At 55.8% G+C, this 21,203-nt stretch overlaps 6 protein-coding genes across 6 annotated transcripts; all 6 read left to right on the top strand.

Moving 5' to 3' along the window:
- Positions 1-64: 64 nt before the first annotated feature.
- Positions 65-6,978, top strand: L226DRAFT_529987 (uncharacterized protein). The gene is made up of 25 exons (XM_067679734.1): positions 65-355; positions 417-504; positions 563-805; positions 860-904; positions 959-1,009; positions 1,063-1,103; positions 1,153-1,444; positions 1,499-1,845; positions 1,899-1,996; positions 2,056-2,080; positions 2,131-2,219; positions 2,276-2,292; positions 2,340-3,507; positions 3,560-3,831; positions 3,906-4,126; positions 4,183-4,378; positions 4,431-4,713; positions 4,770-5,062; positions 5,119-5,476; positions 5,529-5,644; positions 5,697-6,128; positions 6,183-6,365; positions 6,420-6,617; positions 6,672-6,720; positions 6,776-6,978. Exons 1-25 carry the CDS (start codon positions 332-334, stop codon positions 6,903-6,905), a joined length of 5,259 nt encoding a protein of 1,752 aa, XP_067540358.1. The 5' UTR covers positions 65-331; the 3' UTR covers positions 6,906-6,978.
- Positions 6,979-7,142: 164 nt separating this feature from the next.
- On the top strand, positions 7,143-8,331 carry L226DRAFT_550082 (uncharacterized protein). The gene is made up of 8 exons (XM_067682725.1): positions 7,143-7,306; positions 7,361-7,388; positions 7,443-7,463; positions 7,521-7,589; positions 7,659-7,802; positions 7,859-7,922; positions 7,975-8,034; positions 8,094-8,331. The coding sequence occupies exons 1-8, from the start codon at positions 7,212-7,214 to the stop codon at positions 8,150-8,152; spliced, it is 540 nt and encodes a 179-aa protein (XP_067540357.1). The 5' UTR covers positions 7,143-7,211; the 3' UTR covers positions 8,153-8,331.
- A 574-nt stretch (positions 8,332-8,905) lies between these two features.
- On the top strand, positions 8,906-9,820 carry L226DRAFT_181106 (uncharacterized protein). Its single transcript, XM_067672706.1, has 2 exons — positions 8,906-9,000; positions 9,113-9,820. Exon 2 carries the CDS (start codon positions 9,209-9,211, stop codon positions 9,689-9,691), a length of 483 nt encoding a protein of 160 aa, XP_067540356.1. The 5' UTR covers positions 8,906-9,000; positions 9,113-9,208; the 3' UTR covers positions 9,692-9,820.
- Positions 9,821-10,672: 852 nt separating this feature from the next.
- On the top strand, positions 10,673-11,987 carry L226DRAFT_566354 (RNA 3'-terminal phosphate cyclase; the record flags this gene model as incomplete). The annotated part of the gene is made up of 4 exons (XM_067683904.1): positions 10,673-10,838; positions 10,907-11,658; positions 11,722-11,798; positions 11,861-11,987. The coding sequence occupies 4 exons, from the start codon at positions 10,673-10,675 to the stop codon at positions 11,985-11,987; spliced, it is 1,122 nt and encodes a 373-aa protein (XP_067540355.1).
- Positions 11,988-12,538: 551 nt separating this feature from the next.
- On the top strand, positions 12,539-15,421 carry L226DRAFT_180998 (alpha-amylase). The gene is made up of 13 exons (XM_067672705.1): positions 12,539-12,889; positions 12,945-13,084; positions 13,163-13,322; positions 13,408-13,495; positions 13,554-13,740; positions 13,808-13,814; positions 13,871-13,954; positions 14,007-14,157; positions 14,220-14,390; positions 14,440-14,514; positions 14,567-14,698; positions 14,768-14,829; positions 14,886-15,421. Exons 1-13 carry the CDS (start codon positions 12,795-12,797, stop codon positions 15,151-15,153), a joined length of 1,620 nt encoding a protein of 539 aa, XP_067540354.1. The 5' UTR covers positions 12,539-12,794; the 3' UTR covers positions 15,154-15,421.
- A 2,044-nt stretch (positions 15,422-17,465) lies between these two features.
- Positions 17,466-21,172, top strand: L226DRAFT_478268 (HOOK-domain-containing protein). Its single transcript, XM_067676785.1, has 13 exons — positions 17,466-17,740; positions 17,799-18,117; positions 18,170-18,225; positions 18,276-18,533; positions 18,594-18,734; positions 18,785-18,884; positions 18,945-19,621; positions 19,672-19,808; positions 19,871-20,108; positions 20,170-20,305; positions 20,361-20,426; positions 20,480-20,716; positions 20,787-21,172. The coding sequence occupies exons 1-13, from the start codon at positions 17,607-17,609 to the stop codon at positions 20,808-20,810; spliced, it is 2,523 nt and encodes an 840-aa protein (XP_067540353.1). The 5' UTR covers positions 17,466-17,606; the 3' UTR covers positions 20,811-21,172.
- Positions 21,173-21,203: the final 31 nt, after the last annotated feature.

Genomic DNA, 21,203 nt, shown 5'->3' with positions numbered 1-21,203 from the left:
GCGATCTGCGCGACGCGACGCGTACATAGACGCGCCCGTGTCAATGTCATCGTAAGCCACGCCTCACGCAGCTCCGGTGTTCCACCTACTGTTACTCCGGACTCTGCTTTACCCATCTTTCTACGCCTCTCTTGCTTCACGACCCGTTTCACAATTTGGCATAAACTGCTTGCGAGGTTCTTCACTCCCTCTCCAAACGCTTGCCAACGGATCCCTCAAATACTAGTGGTACTTGGCTTGCATTATATCCGCTTTGAACCGTCCAGCATCTACGCAAGCCTCAGGGAGGACAAAGATTGACAGACAACGCACGCACATCTGAACGCGCGCCATGGCTAGTGCACGGGATGCACTCGTACGTCTTGTCGATCACGGGTGTATACTCTGGAAGCTGATATCCTGTGGCTTTTCCATAGTGGGAGTCCGGTTACGACGAGTCTGTGGAGGTGAACCAGCGCGCCCTCATCGACAAGGTTCTTGCTCGGTATTCTGGCGAGTTCACAGGTCCGTGTGCTGCCCCTTCGCTCTAAGTCAATCCGATATGAACGTGGCCGCCCGGCAGTGTTCCGCGAGCTCTTGCAGAACTCGGATGACGCAAGCGCGACTGCTGTTGAAATTCACTTCGAAACCAAGGAATACATTCAGCGCAAGAACGCTAAGAGAGATGGGGACGGAGAGAGCGAAGCTACCTCGGAGGAGGGGAACACCCTGCCCGATCTGAAGACTGCGGTGGTGCATCAGTGGACCTTCAAGAATAACGGCATCGAGTTTCGAGATGAGGATTGGAGTCGCTTGAAGAAGATAGGTCCGTCTCTCTAAGGTTGGTTTCCCTTATTGTTTGCTAATTTGCATAATATAGCGGAGGGCAATCCAGACGAAGAGAAGATCGGCGCATTCGGTGTCGGTCAGTATATACGCCTGCCTTCAAGCGACCCCAGAGACTGAACAAGTCTTCCAGGTTTCTATAGCTTATTCTCCGTGACTGAGGAACCATGGGTATTCTCCGGCGGTAAGTAGACCATTGCTTTCCGTAGCGCGCAAGGGTTCACCACAACAACTCAGGCCAGTGGATGAACTTCTATTGGAAAGACAAGAAAGACCAGGTGAGCCCCACGAGCCGAGTTGTGGGTGCGTATTTTGATGCATAGCCAGCTCTTCGCTCGTAGAGGTGCCCGCAAGGACGCAAACGACGATCCCTGGACCACGTTCCAGATGGAGCTGCGTGAGCCCACACCAATACCCCAGCCATTCGACTTCACGCGGTTCCTAGCCTCTTCTATCACGTTCATGAGACACCTTCTCGACGTTAGCGTTTTCTTGGATGACAAGCGGCTGTCTCGTTTGACTAAAGCACCTGGCGTTCCGAAAGCGCTGAGCTTGCCCAGAGGTCTCAAGGCGTCCAGTCCGCTTAGCACGATGCAAGTCACCGGCATACAGGCGACTCGTACGCGATTACAGTTCCTGTATGGAAAGAGCCTGACCTGACGATTGCCAACAGCCCTTTCTATCAAGGCGGAAGTGATGCAGTGGGTATACATGGCCGGCACCGAGAAGCCACAGCTCAAGAAAGAACCGCCGAAGCCAGCTGCAGGAGGCGGTGGCTTCTTCTCGTCACTCTTCTCATCACTTACCGGCTCGGCTGGGGCGCCGTCCCGGACTCATACGCCTGCACCTGCCCCGTCACCCGTGCCGCAAGTTGACCCGAAGACAATTATCGCTAGCAATGTGGTGTTATCAATATTCGCAGCCGATGTTTCTGTGAAGTTGGACAAGAAGATGATTGCGGAGCTCAATAGGTCAACCAAGAAGAATCCGCCTACGAGGATGAAATATGAGCTGATTTATGTGAGTGATGAGTGCACATGTTGGGCTACTCTATAGCTCATAGACATAACTAGACTGGGAAGAACGAGTACGACGCGAGCAAGAGTGAAGACGAGAAGCAAGGGAGGTCAACAGGGAGCGTGTTCCAAGGATTGCGTGCAGATATTGAAGGGTGCGTGGTGTTTACGGGATGCAACGAAACGTGGAAGTGATGTTCCTCTCTGTTAATAGGACTGGCCAGGCAAAGGTCTTCATTGTGAGTGAGTTCGTCTGTTTCCATGAATCGTCTTTGAGACTGCTTCCAAGGGTCATGCAACTGGCCAAACCACCGGTTTGGGCGGTCATATGGCAGCTCGCTTCATACCAACAGTAGAGAGAGAGTCCATCGACCTGGTGTGAGTCGTAGATTGTCTCTATTCCGCGCCGGTCATTGATGTGATTGTTCATGCAGGGATCGCAATGTTGCAGGTATGTTGTCCTATATCATGATGGTGGACGAATCTGATTGGCTCTAGTATGGAACAAGGAACTACTGTATGTGGGTGGCTTCCTTGCCCGGGCAGCCTACGAGATTGAGATGGAGAACGTGCGGGTGCTGTGGAACGATGCGGTCACGGCGGCACGCGCAAGTGGTCCCGACTCAGCTATAAATCCTGAAGTCCAAGCCTCTCTACGGAATCGGGCCATCCACGCGTTGAAGTTCTTCACCTTCCATCCCTCCACGCCTTCTGCTGTCGTGTCTGCGGCACTGGAGGATGCGTTCTTTGCTTGTGCTGTCAGCACCTCCCTGTTCTCAAGTGTCAAGTCACCATTCCCCCTCATTTCCACTTCCGGCGTGCGGGACGCGTCGGAGGTTCGCTACCCCGATCCTGCCTTTTCCGGCTTCGTGCAGGACCTTCCAGTTGTCCCGGAAGAGGTCTTGAAACAAGCGAAAACGATGGTCGATACCCTTCGTACACGCGGTATGATCAAGGAGATCACGTTCATGGACGTGTTGCAAGAACTACGTAACCGTCCGCTATCTGAGACGGAGATGATCGCTTGCTTCAAGTGGTGGATCGACATGTATACCCAGGGGAGCCACGCAAACCTCGACTACGTTCGCACGCAGCTCTTGGGCGCGGCGGTGCTTTCTATCGAGGAGAAAGGCGACAAGAACGCACAGATTGTTCCGCTGTCCGTCGTCGAGAGTTTCCTGAACAGCAGGAGTTCAGGTGCTCTAATTCCGACGGATGGTCCCCTTCCTCCTCACTTGCTCCCTGTGGTCGTCTCTCGCCACTTCGACCCCTCGTCGCTCATGGCCGCATTCGGATGGCGCGAATTGAGCATCGTAGAGTGGTTGCGCCATATCGCTAACCCTCCGGCCCCTCACGACGCCGAGCACGACCTGCATCTGTCCCCCCAGTGGGCCGAACGTGTGCTCAATGTGCTAGCTCGGGCCAGCCAGTCCCTTCCCAAGAGTCGCCAAGAAGAAATCGCTTCAATCCTGAAGGAGCATGTATGCATACCAACATCCGCAGGCCTGAAGAAGCCAGATGAGGCATACTTCCAGAATGCGCATATCTTCCACGACTTACCTGTGGTCACGCTTCCGTCTGGTGCCGCTGTGAAGGGTCCGATGGAGAAGTTCCTGCAGTCTGTTGGAGTGAGGAAGCATGTCGACTTGCAGATTGTCTTCGACAGGTAAGCAAACTTATGTTCATTGAAGTGACACTCTCGCTCACGACTTGAGCAGGATGATCAAGACGGGAGATTGGACTATCGCCGAGCTGATCAAGTACTTGGTTGCGGTGCAGTCGACCTTGGCACCTGTTGAGGTTGAAAGGTTGAGGATGACCTCGGCGTTCCCCCGAGAGCGGCGTGAGGACGAGAAGTTGCCAGAGAATGGCAAGCCTCCTCGGTATAGAGCATCCGAGCTGTACGAGCCACTGGACGTGTTCAGAGAACTGAAGCTGCCTGTCATCGATTGGGGAACCCATCCGAAATGGAGAAGCAACTCCGACGAAGGTAATGAGTTCCGCCAATGAGTCCCCCTTCCCCTGGCAGAGAATCTGATCCTCACTGGTCGACCGTCCTTTCAGCGAAGTTCCTCTTCAACCTCGGTCTGCGTCGATACCCACCACTAGCCGAGCTGGTAGGCCTGATGGCTAGTAACGACGAGGCTACACGCAATGCCGCACGGAAGTATTTCTTCGATAACTATGCGACCCGATATGCCGACTACGACCCGGATGCATTCTCTAACGTTGCGTTCATTCCCGCTGTCAAAGGCGGGAGCCGTTGCTTGGCAAGACCCCATGAGGTGCGAATCCTGATTTATATGTGTAGGTCTTGCGCTCACGCTGTTCCTTGCTGTAGGTATTCTCTACGCCAGAGTGGGCCGCCTTGGGATTCATGGTTGTCGATCCGTCACTCAGAGGAGAGGCGCTCATTCACTTGAAGGTTCAAGAGCATCCGCCAGGGCCGCGACTGGTAAACCTGCTCAAGTCAACCCCGCCGCCCACCGAAGATGTCGCGAGGCAATGGTTTACGACCCTTGCCAGTCGCGTGACTGGTAGGTTATGCCGTTGCGTTTGTAAATCCCACAACAACTCATCTACTCTCAGCGTTCTCGCCAACCGAATTCAGGGCATTGTCACAGACACCTATCATACCCGTAAAGAGCGCGAATGGGGCTTTCCGCCACATCGCCCCGTCGCAGTGCTATTTCAAGGGTGACTCGCAGGCGCAGTTCCATTCAAAGCTCTTCACTTTTGTTGACTTCGGCACAACCGCGAATACCTTCCTAAGTGCATGCGGTGTCAAACACGAGCCATCGGTGGAGGAGATTGCCAAGATCCTTCTTGACAACCCTCGGCAGTTCTACGAGCTCGCTGAAGGTCGCGACAAGTGCGTGACCGGTTCCGAACGCAATCGAGAAGACTGAAGCTGATCATCGTGTATAGCTATCTGACGGAGTTGCGCAACATCGCGGTTAACAGGCGCCTTATTTCCTCCGGCACCATAGCCCGCCTGAAGCGGTCTGCGGTACTCCTCGGCTCTCGACGGGTGAGGAAGAACAAAGGGACGACAAGCAAGAAGCAACCGAATGACCTTGCGGGCGACTTCGAGGAAGAGGATTGGGAGTACCAGTACGACCTGCTCACGCCGGACAAGGTTGTCATCGCCGATGACACCAATGCCTACCAGTTGTTCGGTGATGTGATCTTCACTGCTGAACAGGAAGACCTGCTCGAAGGTGACCTTCTATGATCGTCATGTGCTGATGGCTCCTGCTGACTGTCGATTCTGCAGAGTTCTACCTGGAGCTGGGCTGTAAGCGCCTGAGCACGATGGTCCGAGAAGACCACCATCCCAGCAGCGAGGTCATTGGCTCACGCAAGGCGGCTGAAACTCGAGCTCTCATCCTGGAACGTCTCCCGCTGTTCCTGCACGAGCATACTCACACGAAGACCCGAGTGTCTTACTCCTGGCTAAATGAGGAGAAGAACTTCATCGTGAAGACGTTTGGCAAGTTAACGGTTACCAAGACGCTGCTGTTCGGCGATAAGCGCGCGTCGAAGAGTCAAGATGCATCTGCGGTCGCAAGGAGACTGAATCGTGGTCCCATCGAGCTGTGGCTAGCTGGCAACGATCAAGTTGACATGTATGAGTAAGTATTCCCCTTTCCATCTATGAGGGAATGCTCATCATATATCTGCCAGGGTGTCGACGTCAATGTGTCGGCTCCTGTTCAACTCTCCGAAAGTCAATGATGCGTTGTTATTCATGACAATCCTGTCGACTGATTTACGTGCGTTGCGGAGGAGAGGCTACAACGGTGCGTGGGCTGCCCATGATCAAGTTGACCCATGTCGCTCACCTGAACCTAGTCGACCGGATTCTACGACAGCAGAAGGCAGACCGTCTGGCCGCCGAAGAGGCTGCCCGCGCTAAGGCTGTCCTTCTCACCCAGTCCACGGCTACCTCTTCAGCAGACACCCTAGTCTCGCCTCCTCCACCGAAGCCTGACGGTAAGACGGTCAAGGATGCACTCATTGAGCATGAGACTCCCGGTGCTGTCGACAGATTATCGAAGCAGGGGCCTCGTCCTCTGAGCACCATCCGGCAATCCTTCGATTTTCTTAAGGGCAAACGTAGAGGTGACGATGCTTCAACGATATCTGGACCGCGTGATGCACCGGCACTTCCACCAAAGGACCAGACGGAGTCGAGTTCGGCAGGCCAAGCACCCTTACTTCCTCCCCCTGTCCCTGATCGCCCACGCACACCAAATCCCCATGCAACGCCTAGGAATATGATATGTCAGTCGATCGTGCCTTTACACCATTTTTATTATCCCTGACCTCAACTATTAGCTTCGAACATCGACCTCGCTATCAGGGCATGTAAGGAGGAAAGAGGGGAGACCCTTCAAAACAGGCAGCACATGCAAATGGTCAAGGAGTCACTGAACGAAGGCTATTGTGATGTCTCTGGGCACCCGACCGACATGACCCTTGTCGGGGAGATGGGCGGCATCAAGGTCTTCGTTGCCAAAGGTGATTACAAGATTCGATGGGTCTTAATCAAATGATGTACTGACTTGCTTTCAGATGTTCCGGACGTTCGGAACTTGATGCAGACGAAGAGCGAGTCACTTGCGCGTTTCATATATACCATCCGCCCATTGCAAGAAGTCTATACCCTGCCTCCGACAAGCCTGCACATCTTCTACGATCGGGCTGGGGACCTGATTGCGTTCAATAGGAACGCTAGTCTGTTCCTGAACTTACGATACTTCGAACAGTGGCGTAAGTATCACGACTATTGCCTAAAGGATCGGCGAGCTGACGTTTCGGCTATAGATGATGCGGAGGTCAAGTCAGGCCAGCTCTTGAACGCTTACACTTCCTGGTAAGTCGGTCGTCACTTGTCGCGGAAAGAGCAAGCCTCTAATGACGATGCATAGGTACTTCACTCTCGCTCACGAGATTGCCCACAACCTTGTGCAAGCACACAATTCGGAGCATGAATTCTACTTCTCTTCGATATGCGAGGCTTACCTTCCTGCGTTCATGAAGCTTGTGACGGCCAAATAGACTTTCGGGCTTTACGGACCTTCAGGACATGTGTACATTATGCTCTATATACATCCACCTAATTTCCGATACCCGGAGCCGTTGCATGCCTATGGGAAGTTACATACACGATGAGGGACTCCGCCATGACGCGTGACGCGGAGCGCCCAACCCATTTATGGGCGTCAAAGGGCCGTGTCCACGTGACATGCGTTCAAGACGCGTTCAAAAACGCGGCGGGCAACCCAACACACGACCACCAACGCACACCGCACGCTCTCCGCCTCCACGCCCAATCCATTCTTATCTGCGCCTTCTATCGCCGAAATGGAACAGATCACCTCATCTCTTGCACCCCGGGCATCCACCAAGCCTGCAGTGGCGGGAGCGGGAGGAGACCCAGCTGGAAGTGTGACGAAACGGTACGTGGTTGTGTCTGTCTATCCTGGGAGTGGGTGTGAACAAGGAATTTGCAGACTGAGCAATGAGTTGATGACCCTTATGGTGAGTGTCGCCATGCTTAGATGTTGTAGGGATCAATGCTGAGGAATTCTACAGATGTCCTCCTCGCCCGGAATTGTAAGTGTTCGATGGTACCGGTCAACAGTATGACTCCTGACATGCGCAAACGTGTAGTCCGCATTTCCGAAGTCGGATGCGAACCTGTTCGACTGGGTGGGAACGATTGAGGGTCCTGCAGGCACGGTAAGTCCGTCTTTCTCCCTGACGTCCAGTTACGTGGTTGGTTGAGCGCTCGCTTCCTCGGGAAACAAGGTCTACGCTGGTTTGAAGTTCAAGATCACGATTAACTTCCCGCCAAATTACCCCATGGCGCCCCCGGCGATCAAGTTTGACTCTCCTTGCTACCACCCGAATGTTGACATCAATGGCGGTGGCATCTGTCTTGACATTCTGCAGGTGAGTTGTGATGGCCTCACGTCCTGTCGTCTGGAAAGTGACACAGGTGTTTGTAGGATAAGTGGTCTGCGGTTTACAGTGTACAGACGATCCTCTTGTCTTTGCAATCACTCCTCGGTGGTGAGTCTGCCTCGTTCGCTACTACGGAAAGTGAGCCCTGACAGCAACGTAGAACCTAACAACGCATCTCCCCTCAACTCGGACGCTGCAAATATGTGGGATACTCCTGAAGGTCAGACATGCTTGATGTTTCGTCCTTATATCGGTGGCTGAGTGTTTGTGTGCTTTTAGAATTCAAAATCCAGCTGCTCAAGTACTACCGGCCGGTCTCTGACGAGGAGTCTGACTGATTGCGACGTGTTGCATACCATCTCTTGTGTGTTCTGTGTTTGTATCCCCACTGTTGTCTCATTGCATGTTTCGCTATACACCCTGCTGGACAATACACCATCGGATTCCCTCATGTCATACCAAGCCCATGTACACAGTTCTTGCCTCCAATCTTATCGCTTCATGTGCATCTCCGGGTACTGTTGGCAAGAGACAAGGTTCACGCAACCGGACGTATCCTTGCCAAACGACCGGTATCGCGGCGCGCAGCACTTAGACACTTTCCAAGAACGTTCTGCGACACCATGCGCAGTCTTCCTATCCCCCAACAAAGGCCTGCTCCCGTGTCTGCTCGACATCTGCGGTCAAATGAACCTTGGGATAATTGAATGGGTATCATCGCCACTGCGACTGGGATCGGCAATCGACCGTGTTCGTTGGAGCTCGCCAGCTGTTGCCTGCACAACGGGAGCGGCTGCAGCTGGCAGTTCTACATATATATACGAGGTGGTCCTTCTCAACGTCGCCGCCTTCCAACGCGACGTCGCCGTGCGCACTCATTCAGTTTCTACTCTTGCGGTATGTGTCTTCCAAATTCTCGCTGCGATCATCACGACGGCGTCTGGTGACGGATCGCGTGGACGACCAGAGCCGGGTCTGGAGTGATGCCGTCGCTGCCCCAGGTCGCCTTAAGCCTCGTCGTCGTCGGTCGCGGTGCTCGCTGCTCTCACTTCTGCTCACTTTGCTTCTTGTTCTGCAGACAAGCCAGGCTCGGTTGACCCGACTGCTGTCGCCATATTGCTTTCGTGTTCATACCGACCTCTCAGTCTTTGGCCGTAGAATAGGCGTGTCCAGTGCACAAAGTATTGTGAGTACGCTTTATGCTTTGCTCTTTGGCCCTTGTCCTACAGCCCCCCACGCCTGCTTTGTGCTCGCGTCCTTGCTCTTACACACATACGCTTTGAATGGTTGCTGACAAGCCTTCCTCCCCTGCTATATAGCTGCGTCGCATCCACATACCCACTCTATCTTCACATACCACACGCTACACGCATTTCTCGACCACCCAGCACACCATGACCCGTCGCTCGCCCCCCACCCCCCTCCGCCTGCACAACGGGCCCCTCCCTGCACGCGGCAAGCCGCGGCACACCCTCCCCTCGATCCCGCGCCCCGCCTTCTACGGCCCCGCCCCGACGCTTGCCGCAGGCGGGCCCGTGCCCCGCGCCCGCATGACACACACCGAGCTCCCGTCGCTCCTCATCCCCGTGAGCACGGACCCAGGCGCCCCCAGCGCGTTCTCGGCTCTGCCTATGGCCACGACGGCGATCTCTGCGCTCGAGGCGACGTGGAGCGGGCCGAGCTCGCCGACGTCTGCGAGCTCGACGGCGAGCCTGCCGAGGAAGAAGAGCAGGGAGTTCATCCGCGGCCCGTGGGACCACTCGGGCGCGATCCATGTGCCGTTCGACGTGGGCGCGGTGCTGCCGCCGCCGATGCCTGCGGCGATCAATGTGAGGGCTGGTGAGGGAGAGAAGGGTGCGCGGAGATTTGTGGCTTGAGGCTGGAGCGGGGGTCGGATTGTTTTTTGGAGGAGGTTAGTGGGATGGTTTCACCTTGTTGTGCGTACGCTTGGTCGTATGAGAGCAGCCCGTTCGCTATCGAGGCATATCCGACTCCTTATGCTTGCCTTCTGTGTGCGTTTGGTACTTGCTAGTAACCGACCAAACCCCAAAGGTGAGGTACAACCCACAGGGAGAGTATATTGCCCCAGATGAAGTCTACATTACAACCGTTGGTAGGTGTGCGGGGATGGGACGTCAGGAAAGCAAGATGGTACAGAGAGCCAGTCGACGATGGATGGTGAGGATGAGCATAGAGATCGACCTTGATTGCGCATTAAAGAGGGGAGGAAGGGGATTGAAATCTTTGCGGCGTACCTGTCCCTTTACTTCTTGCCAGATCTGACGAGAGGATGAGAAAGGTGAGAGGAAGTAGAAGGAAGAACACGCACTTCTTGATGCCGCCACCGGGAGCACCTCCTGCATGACCGCACAACCGTCAATAAACTCGATATCCTCTTCCATCGCATCCATTTGTGAACTTTACGTACCCTTTGCGGCTGGAAACAAAGGTAAGCACTCTGAGCTATAACCTAGGAAGGGAGGGCTGCATACCTTTGTCGCGCGCAGCCTTCAACGCGGCCTCCTCCTGCTTCTTCCTCTCCTTGAAAGCAACATCATCCTCGTCCAATTCTTTCTTATCCTTCTTGGGAGCCTGTACAGACGACTGAGATGCAGCTGTTCAACCCTGCGAAAGAGATGGACAACATACCTTGAGGGGCTTCGCCTTACCGCCTTGCCTGCCGGACATGGTTCTGTGCAGAGTGCTATGTAGACGCCCGATGCAGCAGCCGGTACTACCGCAGGAGTCAGACGTCAGACGCGTGGGGCCCTGTACTCAAAGACTCTCCGTCAAAGACCGTCATGAATCAATCTTGTGCTTCCCTGTCCTTCTCTTTCATCGCAAAACTACCAGTGTGAATGACGTCGGCGCAACCGGTTGAGCTCGACGGGAGCACGCTCGAGGGCGGCGGACAGCTGCTCCGCATTGCCGTAGGACTCTCCGCACTTATATCGCGCCCGGTCTCCATCCACAACATCCGCGCAAGCCGCACACCTCCAGGTCTGAGGTACCAGCACGCCGCAGGTGAGTTCTCATGGCGGATGTAGCGCGTTCATGGGGGAGTCTGAGCGGGGTACTCTACATACTTGAAGGTCTTCGCCTTGTCGCCGAGCTTTGCGCCGCACATCTGGACGGATGCGAGACGGGGTCTACCACGATCGACTTCGTGCCGCAGTCGCTCCCCGTAACGTCGCGAGCTTACACCGCCGATCCCGGCACGGCCGGGTCGATTGGGCTATTGCTGCAGGTCTCTCTGCCATGCCTCCTCTTCTCCCCCTCGCCAGGCAGTCCGTCCACCCTACTCCTTCGCGGGGGAACGAACGCGACACATGCGCCTCAGATCGATTACACGCAGCACGTCTTTCTGCCCTTCCTGCGGAGGCACCTCGGGCTGGACCCCACTCTCGAGATCGTCAAGCGCGGGTACTACCCCAAAGGCGGGGGCGAAGTGCGCGTCTCGATCCCCGCCATTCCCGGGCCTCTGCCCCCGGTGACGCTCACTGAGCGGGGCAAGGTGAAGACGGTGCGGGGGAGGTCATACGTCGCGGGGCTGCCGAAGAGCCTAGCGGACTCGATGTGCGCTGCGGCGACGGAGGTGCTGGTGGAGTCTGGCCTTGGGATTCAGGCGGCGCACATTAAGATCGACTCGGTGAGAGAGAAGCCTGCGGACGCAGTGGGGAGCGGGTCGGGGATTGTGCTGTGGGCGGAGACGGAGGACGGGTGCATCTTCGGAGGGAGTGCGCTGGGGAGGAAGGGGGTCGACCCGGTGCATGTAGGGCGGGAGGCTGGGAGGGAGCTGGTGAGCAACCTTGCTCATGGCGGATGCGTGGACGAGTACATGCAGGTAGGGACATTGAGCTGCAATCTGTCTTGGTCGTGCCTGTGTTCATGCTGCACTTGTCTCCAGGACCAGATGATTATATTCCTCGCGCTCGCAAAAGGACATTCGACAGTCAAGACGGGCCCGCTCACGCTGCATACGAGGTACTTATGCGCTTTCCTGTACGCCTTTTGAATATTCGCATCCCTGACGCGGGCTGGATTAGGACTGCAATATGGGTGGCCGAGCAGGTGACGGAGGCGAAGTTCCGTGTGCAAGCGTCGGAAAGTGGCGCCGTCATTGAGTGCGACGGGATTGGCTACGTTCGTCCCGATTTGGCGATGGCTGCATAAGTGCTTGAATCCTGTCGCAATTCGCAACAGACGAATTTGTTCTGTCCTGTCTGCCACATGGCGTTGGTTGCGTGGGTGAAGACACGGCCAAGTTGAAGTGGGTTATTTTTCGCGGCCAAAAGCCGGAGTCGAGGCGTGCCAAGGCGCGGGCGATGAGGATTTCCGAGGATAACCTCCGGAAATGGCCATGGAAACCAGTCAGACGACCTTGCCCAGGGCCAACTTTAACGGATTCACCCGGGGTCTTTGATCCGGCATGGGACCTTGCTGGCACTTGGCGTCGGGGGTGTGTTGTGTGGCTGCCGTCGTTTGGTGGGGAGGTGGGGAGGACGCGACAGGGAGTGGCAGGTAGTGGGATGAAATCTTGAAAGCCTACTGCCCCGGTGGCGAGCGTCTGTGTGGGGAAGAGACTTCGTGGAGCTGTGGCAGTGAGGAGGACCCTGGGAGGCCGATCAGCGAGGCTGGCAGCCGCACGGGATGTCCTCGCTCGCGTCGCGTCTTCGAATCCCACAATTATTTATGCACTAATCTTATCCCGCCGTGCCCGTTCGCCGCTTCCAGCCACACACTCCCCAAGGTCAGCCAGCCTGCCCTCTCTCCTTCTCTCCTTCCTCCCTTAACCTCTCCGCCAGGCTGCTCCTCTGCCTTCGCTCGCCACCGCGAGTTTCTCCCGTCCGGACGTCTCTCGCTTCCTCAGCGTGCTGCTGAGCCCACCTTCTTTTCTCCCCCCGCTCTTTTCTCCCGCCACGTCCTCCCCCTCCCCCTTGCATGCTCTGAGCTATACCCGCCACCATACCACTGCCCACCATGCAATTCCTCCTTAACCTCCTCCTTTCGGCGTCCCTGCTTACGTCCGTCTATGCTGCATCCGCGGACGAATGGAGGAAACGTTCGATATACCAGTACGTTCCCTTCCCCCGTCCCGCCATGTACCAATTTTGCCAACCGCACACACAGAATCCTCACCGACCGCTTCGCGCTTCCCAAGGGCGCCGACCTCAACGCCTGCGACCCTGGCAAGCAGACCTTTTGCGGCGGTACCTGGAACACCATCCGGGACAACCTTGACTACATTCAAAACGCGGGGTTCACTGCCAGTGCGTTTCCACCCGTTCCTTTTCGTCCCAACGTTTGAACCCGTCCCATCTTGCCCCGCCCTTTGTCCCCCAACACAGTCTGGATCAGTCCTGTCTCCCAGAACTACGAGGGCCCCCGCACGCCCTACGGGGACCCGTACCACGGCTACTGGATCGCCGACGCGACTAAGCTTAATTCACGCTTCGGCTCTGCCGACGATCTCAAGGCTCTTTCCGATGAGCTCCACCGCCGTGACATGTACGTACACACGCATTCATCGCCTGACCATGCTCGCAGCGTGAGTCGCGCATTCCCCGAACGTACAGCTGACGTGAAGACGCAGGTTCCTCATGGTCGACGTTGTCGTGAATAACGTGATGTCCCTCGAGACTGACCTTTCCGATCTGAGTACGTACATGTTTAAAGACAAGGTAAATTCACTTCCTCTCCGATATATGCGGATAATCTCATTTGGAAACGCGACTGCAGGCTCAGTACCACTCGTACTGCCCTATTCAATGGGGTAACACCACGAGTGAACAGAACTGCTGGCTCGGTGATACCAATGTCACCCTTCCCGATGTCAACACTCAAGACCCGGGCGTCGTGTCCGCCTACACGACTTGGATCAAGGCTCTTGTTGACGAGTTCAAGATTGACGGTCTCCGCATTGATGGTAAGTCCGCCAACACGGTATCCATGAGGTAAACTTACTCACCATCGCCGACATTGTTCCCGCACAGCTGCCAAGTACGTTATGAGCGTGCTCTAAATTTAGTGCGCAAAACTCAAGCCATCTTCTTCAGGCATGTGAACATGGACTTCTGGCCGCAATTTTGCGGAGCTGCTGGTGTCTACTGTATCGGAGAAGTCTTCGACGCTGATGCTGGGTGGGTTCCTGTGATCTCAGTGATTGGAAGCGTTCACTCACCTTCGCGGTAGGCAAGCGCTGCAGTACCAAGGACCTAAGGCCCTGGATGCCATCCTCAACTACCCCTTGTACAACGCCCTTGTCGATGCGTTCGCCATTCCAGGCAAGCAGAACATGAGCGCGCTCACCGACATGGTTGCTCAAATCAAGGCGAAGTCGACGGTAACGACGCTGCATGTTCTATCATCAACACTCATTTTGGCTCACGTATCATCTGTCTCCAGGACCCAACCCTGCTCGGTAACTTCCTTGAGGATCAAGATGTTCCGCGCTGGGCCAACATCTCTGTTGATCCTCAGAGCATGTGGAACGCCATGGTCTTCAGTTTCATGGCGGACGGCATTCCCATCGTGTACTATGGACAGGAACAGGGCTTCAGCGGTAACGCTGACCCGGTAAGTGCTCCGGTATCTCTTCTCTACGATTGGCTCATGCTTTTTGCAGTACAACCGTGAACCGCTCTGGCCCTCGAACTACCAGAACACGACAAGCTACGCTATGATCACCAAGCTCAACCAGGTACGATTATAAATCTCTCTCAGGCGAGCTTGTTCTCTGACACAACTGTTAGCTGCGCAATTTTATGATCAACAGCACCTCGGACTGGATCACAACTCCGATGGAGGTTCTCAACACTACTCCGCAGGGAATTGTCTTCTCAAAGGGCGACATCACTACCGTCTTAACCAACATCGGTTCCCCGGTAAGTAGTTCCTCGGTCTTAAGCAAATGAGAACCGGACCGAACATCGCTCCGCCCCTCGCCTCTCTAGCCGGCCAACATCAGCGTCTCCGCGAAGACGTCCCTTGCCAGCAGCGTGTCCGCCACAACCGAGTAAGCCATCGAGATCTCCTGCACGCCTATTTGTGCGCTCATAATTGGCTCCACAGCATCCTAACCTGCAGGCAGTACGCCGTCGGCAGCGGCGGGACCATCGAGGTCGAGTACTCCAGGGGCGGCGTCCCCGTCATCCTCGTCCCCGACAGCTCCCTCTCCGGCTCGGGTCTCTGTGGCCACGAGCTCGCCACTGGAACTCAGGCGAAGGGTTCACAGGGCATCGTGAGCGACAACGGCGTCGCGAGGCAGCTGTCGAGGTCTGCAACGCCGCTTGCCCTCGTCGCTGCGCTGCTCATGGGCGCTGCCAGCTTGGCGCTATAACGGTCCTGCTAGTGCCCTGCGGCTCTCTGGTCTCTTCTTGTCTTGTTACGGCTTCACGCGCGTTACGAACCTCGACGTCCCGTTCCAGACATTCTCCCGTTTCTTCTCCCGGGTTCGCGTGTTTACAACTTGTGTTGTTTCTCTGGCCGCTGCACGCGCGTGCAGCCAGTCTAGTCTAATGTTTGGCCCCTCCTCTTCCCCTTCGCATTCTTCTTGGTCTGTCCTTACTTGAGTCCGTCTTTGGCCGACGTGCACGTACATTACTGTATTCTTCCCCCGCCGCCGAGAGTAGGAGTTTGGAGGGTTTGTTGGTTGTTGATTGTTGATTAGCTTCGAACCTGTACGAGTATTTGATACCACAACTACCGCCACCCCGCGCCCGCACAACTAATTGCAACTTGTGCATGCCCCGCTCTTGCACCCGTCCGCTCCTGTTCTCCATCCATGGTCCCATCCGACGCCGGAGTCAGCATTTGTCTCCGTTCAGCGCAAGGTTGGCCGCTGACGCTCACAACCACTGTGTCTTTCGGGAATCATGATGATGTTTGTGTACCTGCAGAAACGCGCCCATCTCGCAAGATGGGAGAAGATGCGATCGGACTTGTGGTACCGGTGCTGGGCGGGCACACCCAAGACAACATCGGGACCTACAACCCGCTCTCGACTCTGGAGAGCTCTCGAGTTATCTGAGTCTCTAGATGCACAGGTCCGGTCTTTGATCGGCATTCGGTGCGCCTGCTGCATTTCATCTGCACGTCGCCGCCCAGGAACGACGGGCGGACTGCGCAGTGGTATCAAGGAGCGTCTGCGGGACTGCAGACTGCGGACCCGGGAGATCTGTTTGTGCTGTGGTGACTCGAGCCCGAGCTTGGGAAGATACAGGGAGATATGCACAAACATGAGCGCGAGCCGTCAGGCTGGATATATCGGGGGCAATTCGTCCTTTGGGTCCCTGCGTTCGCGTGGGCGCGGTGTGGCTCGGCAACTAAAGAAGTGTAGAGAGGCACAGGGCTGAGGAAGACACGATGCCGGGCGTCTGGAGAAAGGTTGAACGTTGAGAGTTTGGCGATATGTAGTGACACTCAGGAGGTCGCCTGAGGTCGCCGGTGCCCCGCACAGTGCGGATGTCGGCCTGAAAAGCTTCCGTGTTGAGGGCTGTGTCCGAGTCGTTGTGGGTCCAAGGGATAGATTGCCGGGCGCTGGGGCCTGAGGAGCCAGTGGGGGTCGGTGATGGGTTCGGTATTTGTTTTTGCTCGGAAGGCTCTCGGTATATGGCAGAATGTTGAGATGTCGAGGAGGATGGGGCCAACGAGTGAGTGAGACGGTGGCCAGAGGATGCTGAGCTTGAGGCAAGGAATCACAGCAACGGATTGTGGCCAAAATACGAAGTCGATTGTGAAGACATATGTGAATACTGGGACAAGCCACCCGCGCGTTGGCCACAACACCCTCGACTCCGAACGTACCCTGGGTGACCCAGAACCAGCGGAGACTGTCCGTCCTTGCTCGCCGACGAGTGTCCGACTAGAATCTCAGAGCACAAGAGAGGACGTAGACGAGTATCGGTGGGTGACAGTGACGATCCGGTGATGCAGGGCGGCCTCCTAGGAACCATCCGACGAGCGGCTTGAGAGCTACGTTATGCCGTTGGCGTTCAGGCCCAGTTTCTCGACAGAAATCTGGAGTTCCTCGTAAGATGTCTCCGGAACGCTGTCTCGTGAGCGCTTTGAACCGGATCGTAGTCGAAGATTCCCTTCGAGCTGCTGCTTCTGCAGCCGGTGCCTGCAGGATGCAAGAGTCAGAATTGCAGGAGTTCTATAAAAGCGGAAGTACTTGCCCGCGTTGACGTCTCACACAGCCATTCCGTGAAGGAGAACGCAAGTGAGCCTGAGGCCTGAATGGGTACGTACGGATCGAATGTACAGCGCCCGACGAGGGAGCCTCCGAAATCATAAGGCCAAAAGGCAGCCATGTAAAGTCTTTGGAATGCGTGTCCAGTGAGTTGAAAATGAAAGGGTCGGCTTGCTGGAGTGGGGTATGAATTCGCCAGTTGAGTTGCGGTAGGTCGTACAGTGCGAGGAGTGCATCGAGCATGAATGTTGAATGTTTGATGCTTGTAAATCTAGCCCCGTCGCGCCTCCGCCAAAATACCTTATACAACGTTACATGCCTTGTGTCGGTAGCAGCCCCGAAGCCCTGCAGGAAGGCAAGAAAGCTGGGAGCAAGCGGCGTATGCAGTAGGTGCATGATGAGGTGATGCAGCGCGCGGCGCGTCGGGGCACAGCATGTTGCACGCCCGCCAGACGCGACCTCAGATTTGTGTACCGACGACCTTGGCTTGATCACCTGCACTCACGACATCCGCAGGCAACCCTCTGTCCACCTCTCTAGACTGATTTCTGTGTTATACCTGGCTGGAATATACCCCGTCGTCTAGACTCCTGGCCGCGATCATGTCCGTCGACTCCCAGAAGAAGGAGCTCAACGCCTTCTTCTCCTACTTCGCCACATTCGACCTTGCCCGCCCTGTAACGACTATCGCGGACCTGTCCGATGGAGCTGCGTTGTTTGAGATTCTATCCGTTGTGTGCGTGCTGCAGTGTCTCTATTCCGGTTAACGTTGCCTTACTCGCGCGTGCTCGTAGCGATGCAGACTACTTCCGCCAACCTGGGCGGCCCTCGGCCCAGCCTTCAGACAATTGGGTCCTGCGGTTCAGCTCGCTGAAGCGGCTGTACAGACTCATGACGCAGTACTTCTCCGAGGTGTTGCACCAACCCACGGGCGCGCTGGAGGTGCCCGACCTGCAAGCCATCGCGAAGGATTACAATGTCAATGCTACCCTCATAATGTGTCGCCTTACCATCGCTATCGCCGTACAATGCGAGAACAACAAGGAAATCATCGAGCGGATACAGAAGCTTACTGAGTCGGAGCAGCATTCTCTCATGCGGGTCATCGAGCAGGTGTGTGTGCTTTCTCGGAGGAGTGGGGATTGAGTCCAATGTTGGTGGATAGGTCATGTCGAAGGTCAGAAGTTCTGCAGATGCTGGCATGGAGGCAAGCATGACCGAGTGCGTGTTACTATGGAATGCCTCTTCTGCGGAAGACTGATCTCTTGCAGAGACGATCACTACTACCAAATCCAATCAGAACGGAGTCGTATACTTTCGGAGAAGGAGACCCTCGAGAAGGTGTATCAAGCTCTCCTGGAGGAGCACAGGACACTGCAGACCAACTTCGACGACATTCAGTCGGAGAAGGAGGATGCTGTAGCGCAACTTAAGCAAGCTCAGCGAGAGGCAGACAGCAGCAGCAAGCGAGTGGACACTCGTGGAGATGCGATGCTTCGCGGCGAGATTGATCGTCTAAGGGCAGACCTGTGAGCACCTCGCGCAGTCATTTCATTCGCCGAGGAACTGATATTCAAGGAGCATTCCAGCCAGAAGAGCGAAGATAACCTTGCTATGGCGGAGTCAGAGCTGGACAAGCAGACTGCAGTTGTCACCGACCTGACGCGGAAGGTCGATGAGCTTCAAGTTAAAGCTGATGAGGCCACGCGACTTAAGGATCAACTTGACGAGTAAGTACGCAGTTGGACTACCTAGGGCACCATGTTAATCGGAGCTCCAGATACCGACATGCTGCAGACAAGCTCCAGAAGACAGAAAACGTCATGGAGAAGTACAAGAAGAAGCTGCAGGAGGCTGCGGACATGCGACAACAAGTCAAGGTACTGTGGTCTTCGCTCGTCTAGAGCACGGCGCCAAATATCCAACCTTGTTTCATGCAGGCATTGGAGAAGCAGAACGCCGACCTCGTTGACAAGAACGCGGCCCTCGAGGAAGAGTATCGCAAGGTGGCTGCCTTCAAGCCGCTCATGGAGTCGTACAAGTCCCAGATCGCCGAGTTAGAGACCAAAACGTCCTCACGCAGCAAGGAGATCGACGCACTGAGATTCGAGCTCGACCAGACCAAGACGAAACTGAAGGTCACACAGGAAGAGCGCGCGAAGGACTCCGAGACACTTGAGCTCTACCAGGAGCGCGTCCGCGAGCTCGAGCTCAGCTCTCAACGTCCAGTAGCAGCATCACGCACACGCGCCCAGGCTGATGGCGAGGCATCGGGGAGCATGACAGAGTTCACAGAAGCAGAGCTACTCGGCTCGGGCGACTCAGGAAACGACGTCGATGCGGACGTCGCTGGACTCGGGGAGGAGCTCGACACCGCCATTACGGGCACGACGATGACCGACCTCAAGCTGCAGGTGCGAAAGCTCCAGCGTGAGCTGGAGGCGGTGCGCAAGAACGAGGCCGACGCGAGTCGTGTGCTCGTTCTGGAGAACCTACTCGAGGATGCGAATCGCATGAAGGCGCGCTATGAGGCTGATTATTTGGCGGCCCACCGTGAGAAGCTCATTCTGCAGAATGACTTGGAGGAGATTCGAAGCGGCAAGTCGATGGGCGATGGGTACGCATCGAGCGTAGTTGCCGTGTTGTGATTTGCTAACCACGGTACAGTGCGGAGGCGGCTATCGCCCTTCGTCAGCGTCTCAACGAGACCGTCGAGGAGCTCGACAAGCTCAGGAAAGAGCATGCCGAGCTCGAGGTCAAGTTCGACGCCATGTCGAAGGAACTCACCATCGCGAAGTCCGACTGTAAGTGGTAACTTTGACCGGGTTCCACCACCAAGCATCCTATCGCTGACCTCGATTTCAAGTGACCCTTGTCAACCGTGACCAGCTGGACATTCTGAAAACCCTCCGCGAGTCCGTCAACGAAGACAAGGCGGAGCTCGAGGCCGAGGTCGACCGCCAGCGCACACAGATCAAGGAGCTCGCGGACAAGAACAAGATGCAGCTCGAGCAGATCAACGGGCTTTTGTTGGAGAAGGTAAACCTCCAAAGCGAGGGCATCGACCAGCGCGACAGGATGCTCCAGCGCGAGCGTGCCATTGGGTGAGTCCGATTTGTGTTCGAGGGTGTGATAGATGCCTGGATTGAGATTACTCTACGCTAGCGACCTGCGGGCTTCGCTTTCTGGCAAGGATGTGCCGGAGGATATCAAGCAGCGGATGCTTGCGCTGCACGAGGAGAACGTCAGCCTCAAGGAGCAGTACAAGACTGCTCAAGATAAGCTGGCTAAGGCTAAGGCGGTACGTTCTTCAGGCACCCACCTTGCTTCCACCACTGACCGGCCTTGGTGTGTAGTTCATCAAGCAGCAAGACAAGCTGTTCAAAGAGGAACATGCGAAGAGCGTCGGCGGGATTCCATCGGTGCGTCTAGTTCCACACCTTGTGACATGGTCAGGTTGCTGACTGAACCGCAGGGCGCGTTCGAGGAGGCGGAGAACAGCTACCGCTCGCAGATCAAGATCCTGGAAGAGGACCTTGCGCGCCAGAAGCGGCTACTCACCGACGCCGCGAACCGGTACCGGAGGGAACAAGCCCTCATGCTAAGCGTCATCCACGGGATGGGCATGCACACCGCGCGAGAGCAGCTCGGGTATGCGAAGCAACAGAGCCGGCCAGAGCCCACGAGCTGGCTGAAGCAGCAACGACAGAACGTACGTCGCGTGTTTCTGTCTTCATCGCTCGTCGTGTGGCAATGAGTGCTGATCATGTCCGTATGCGCAGCTTGGACCTATGCTCCGGCGATGATGCGGTGTTGTCTTCTGCTTACTCCTCTCGACTCACCCTACATTATTGGAGACCCACGTACATTTTCATTCTTACTTCCAACATTCGTTGACCCGCTTGCATATATGCCCCATTGTCTGGAACTTGTGTTTACTTGCGGAACAGAACACCCTATAGCGAGATATGGAACAGAGAGCCGCAGAGCAGTCTAGCCATGGTTGAGCTGGCGTATTCAAACCACTAGGGCATGCTCGTCGGACTTTGAGAATGCGAGCCGGAGAGGCCTGGCACAATTGTTCCGCGCCGATGTCGAGCCCTACGACTCCGAGGACGATGCGTCGAGGCCAAATGAATTTTCAGAATTATATGAGTTTCTTGCGGGCGCGTGTCGGAGTTGAAATACGTTGAACTTGA

Source organism: Lentinus tigrinus, assembly GCF_003813185.1.
Source record: "Lentinus tigrinus ALCF2SS1-7 unplaced genomic scaffold L226scaffold_3, whole genome shotgun sequence".
Classification (NCBI taxonomy): domain Eukaryota; kingdom Fungi; phylum Basidiomycota; class Agaricomycetes; order Polyporales; family Polyporaceae; genus Lentinus; species Lentinus tigrinus.
Note: the sequence above shows the minus strand (reverse complement) of the source record. Positions and strands in the feature narration are given on the sequence as shown.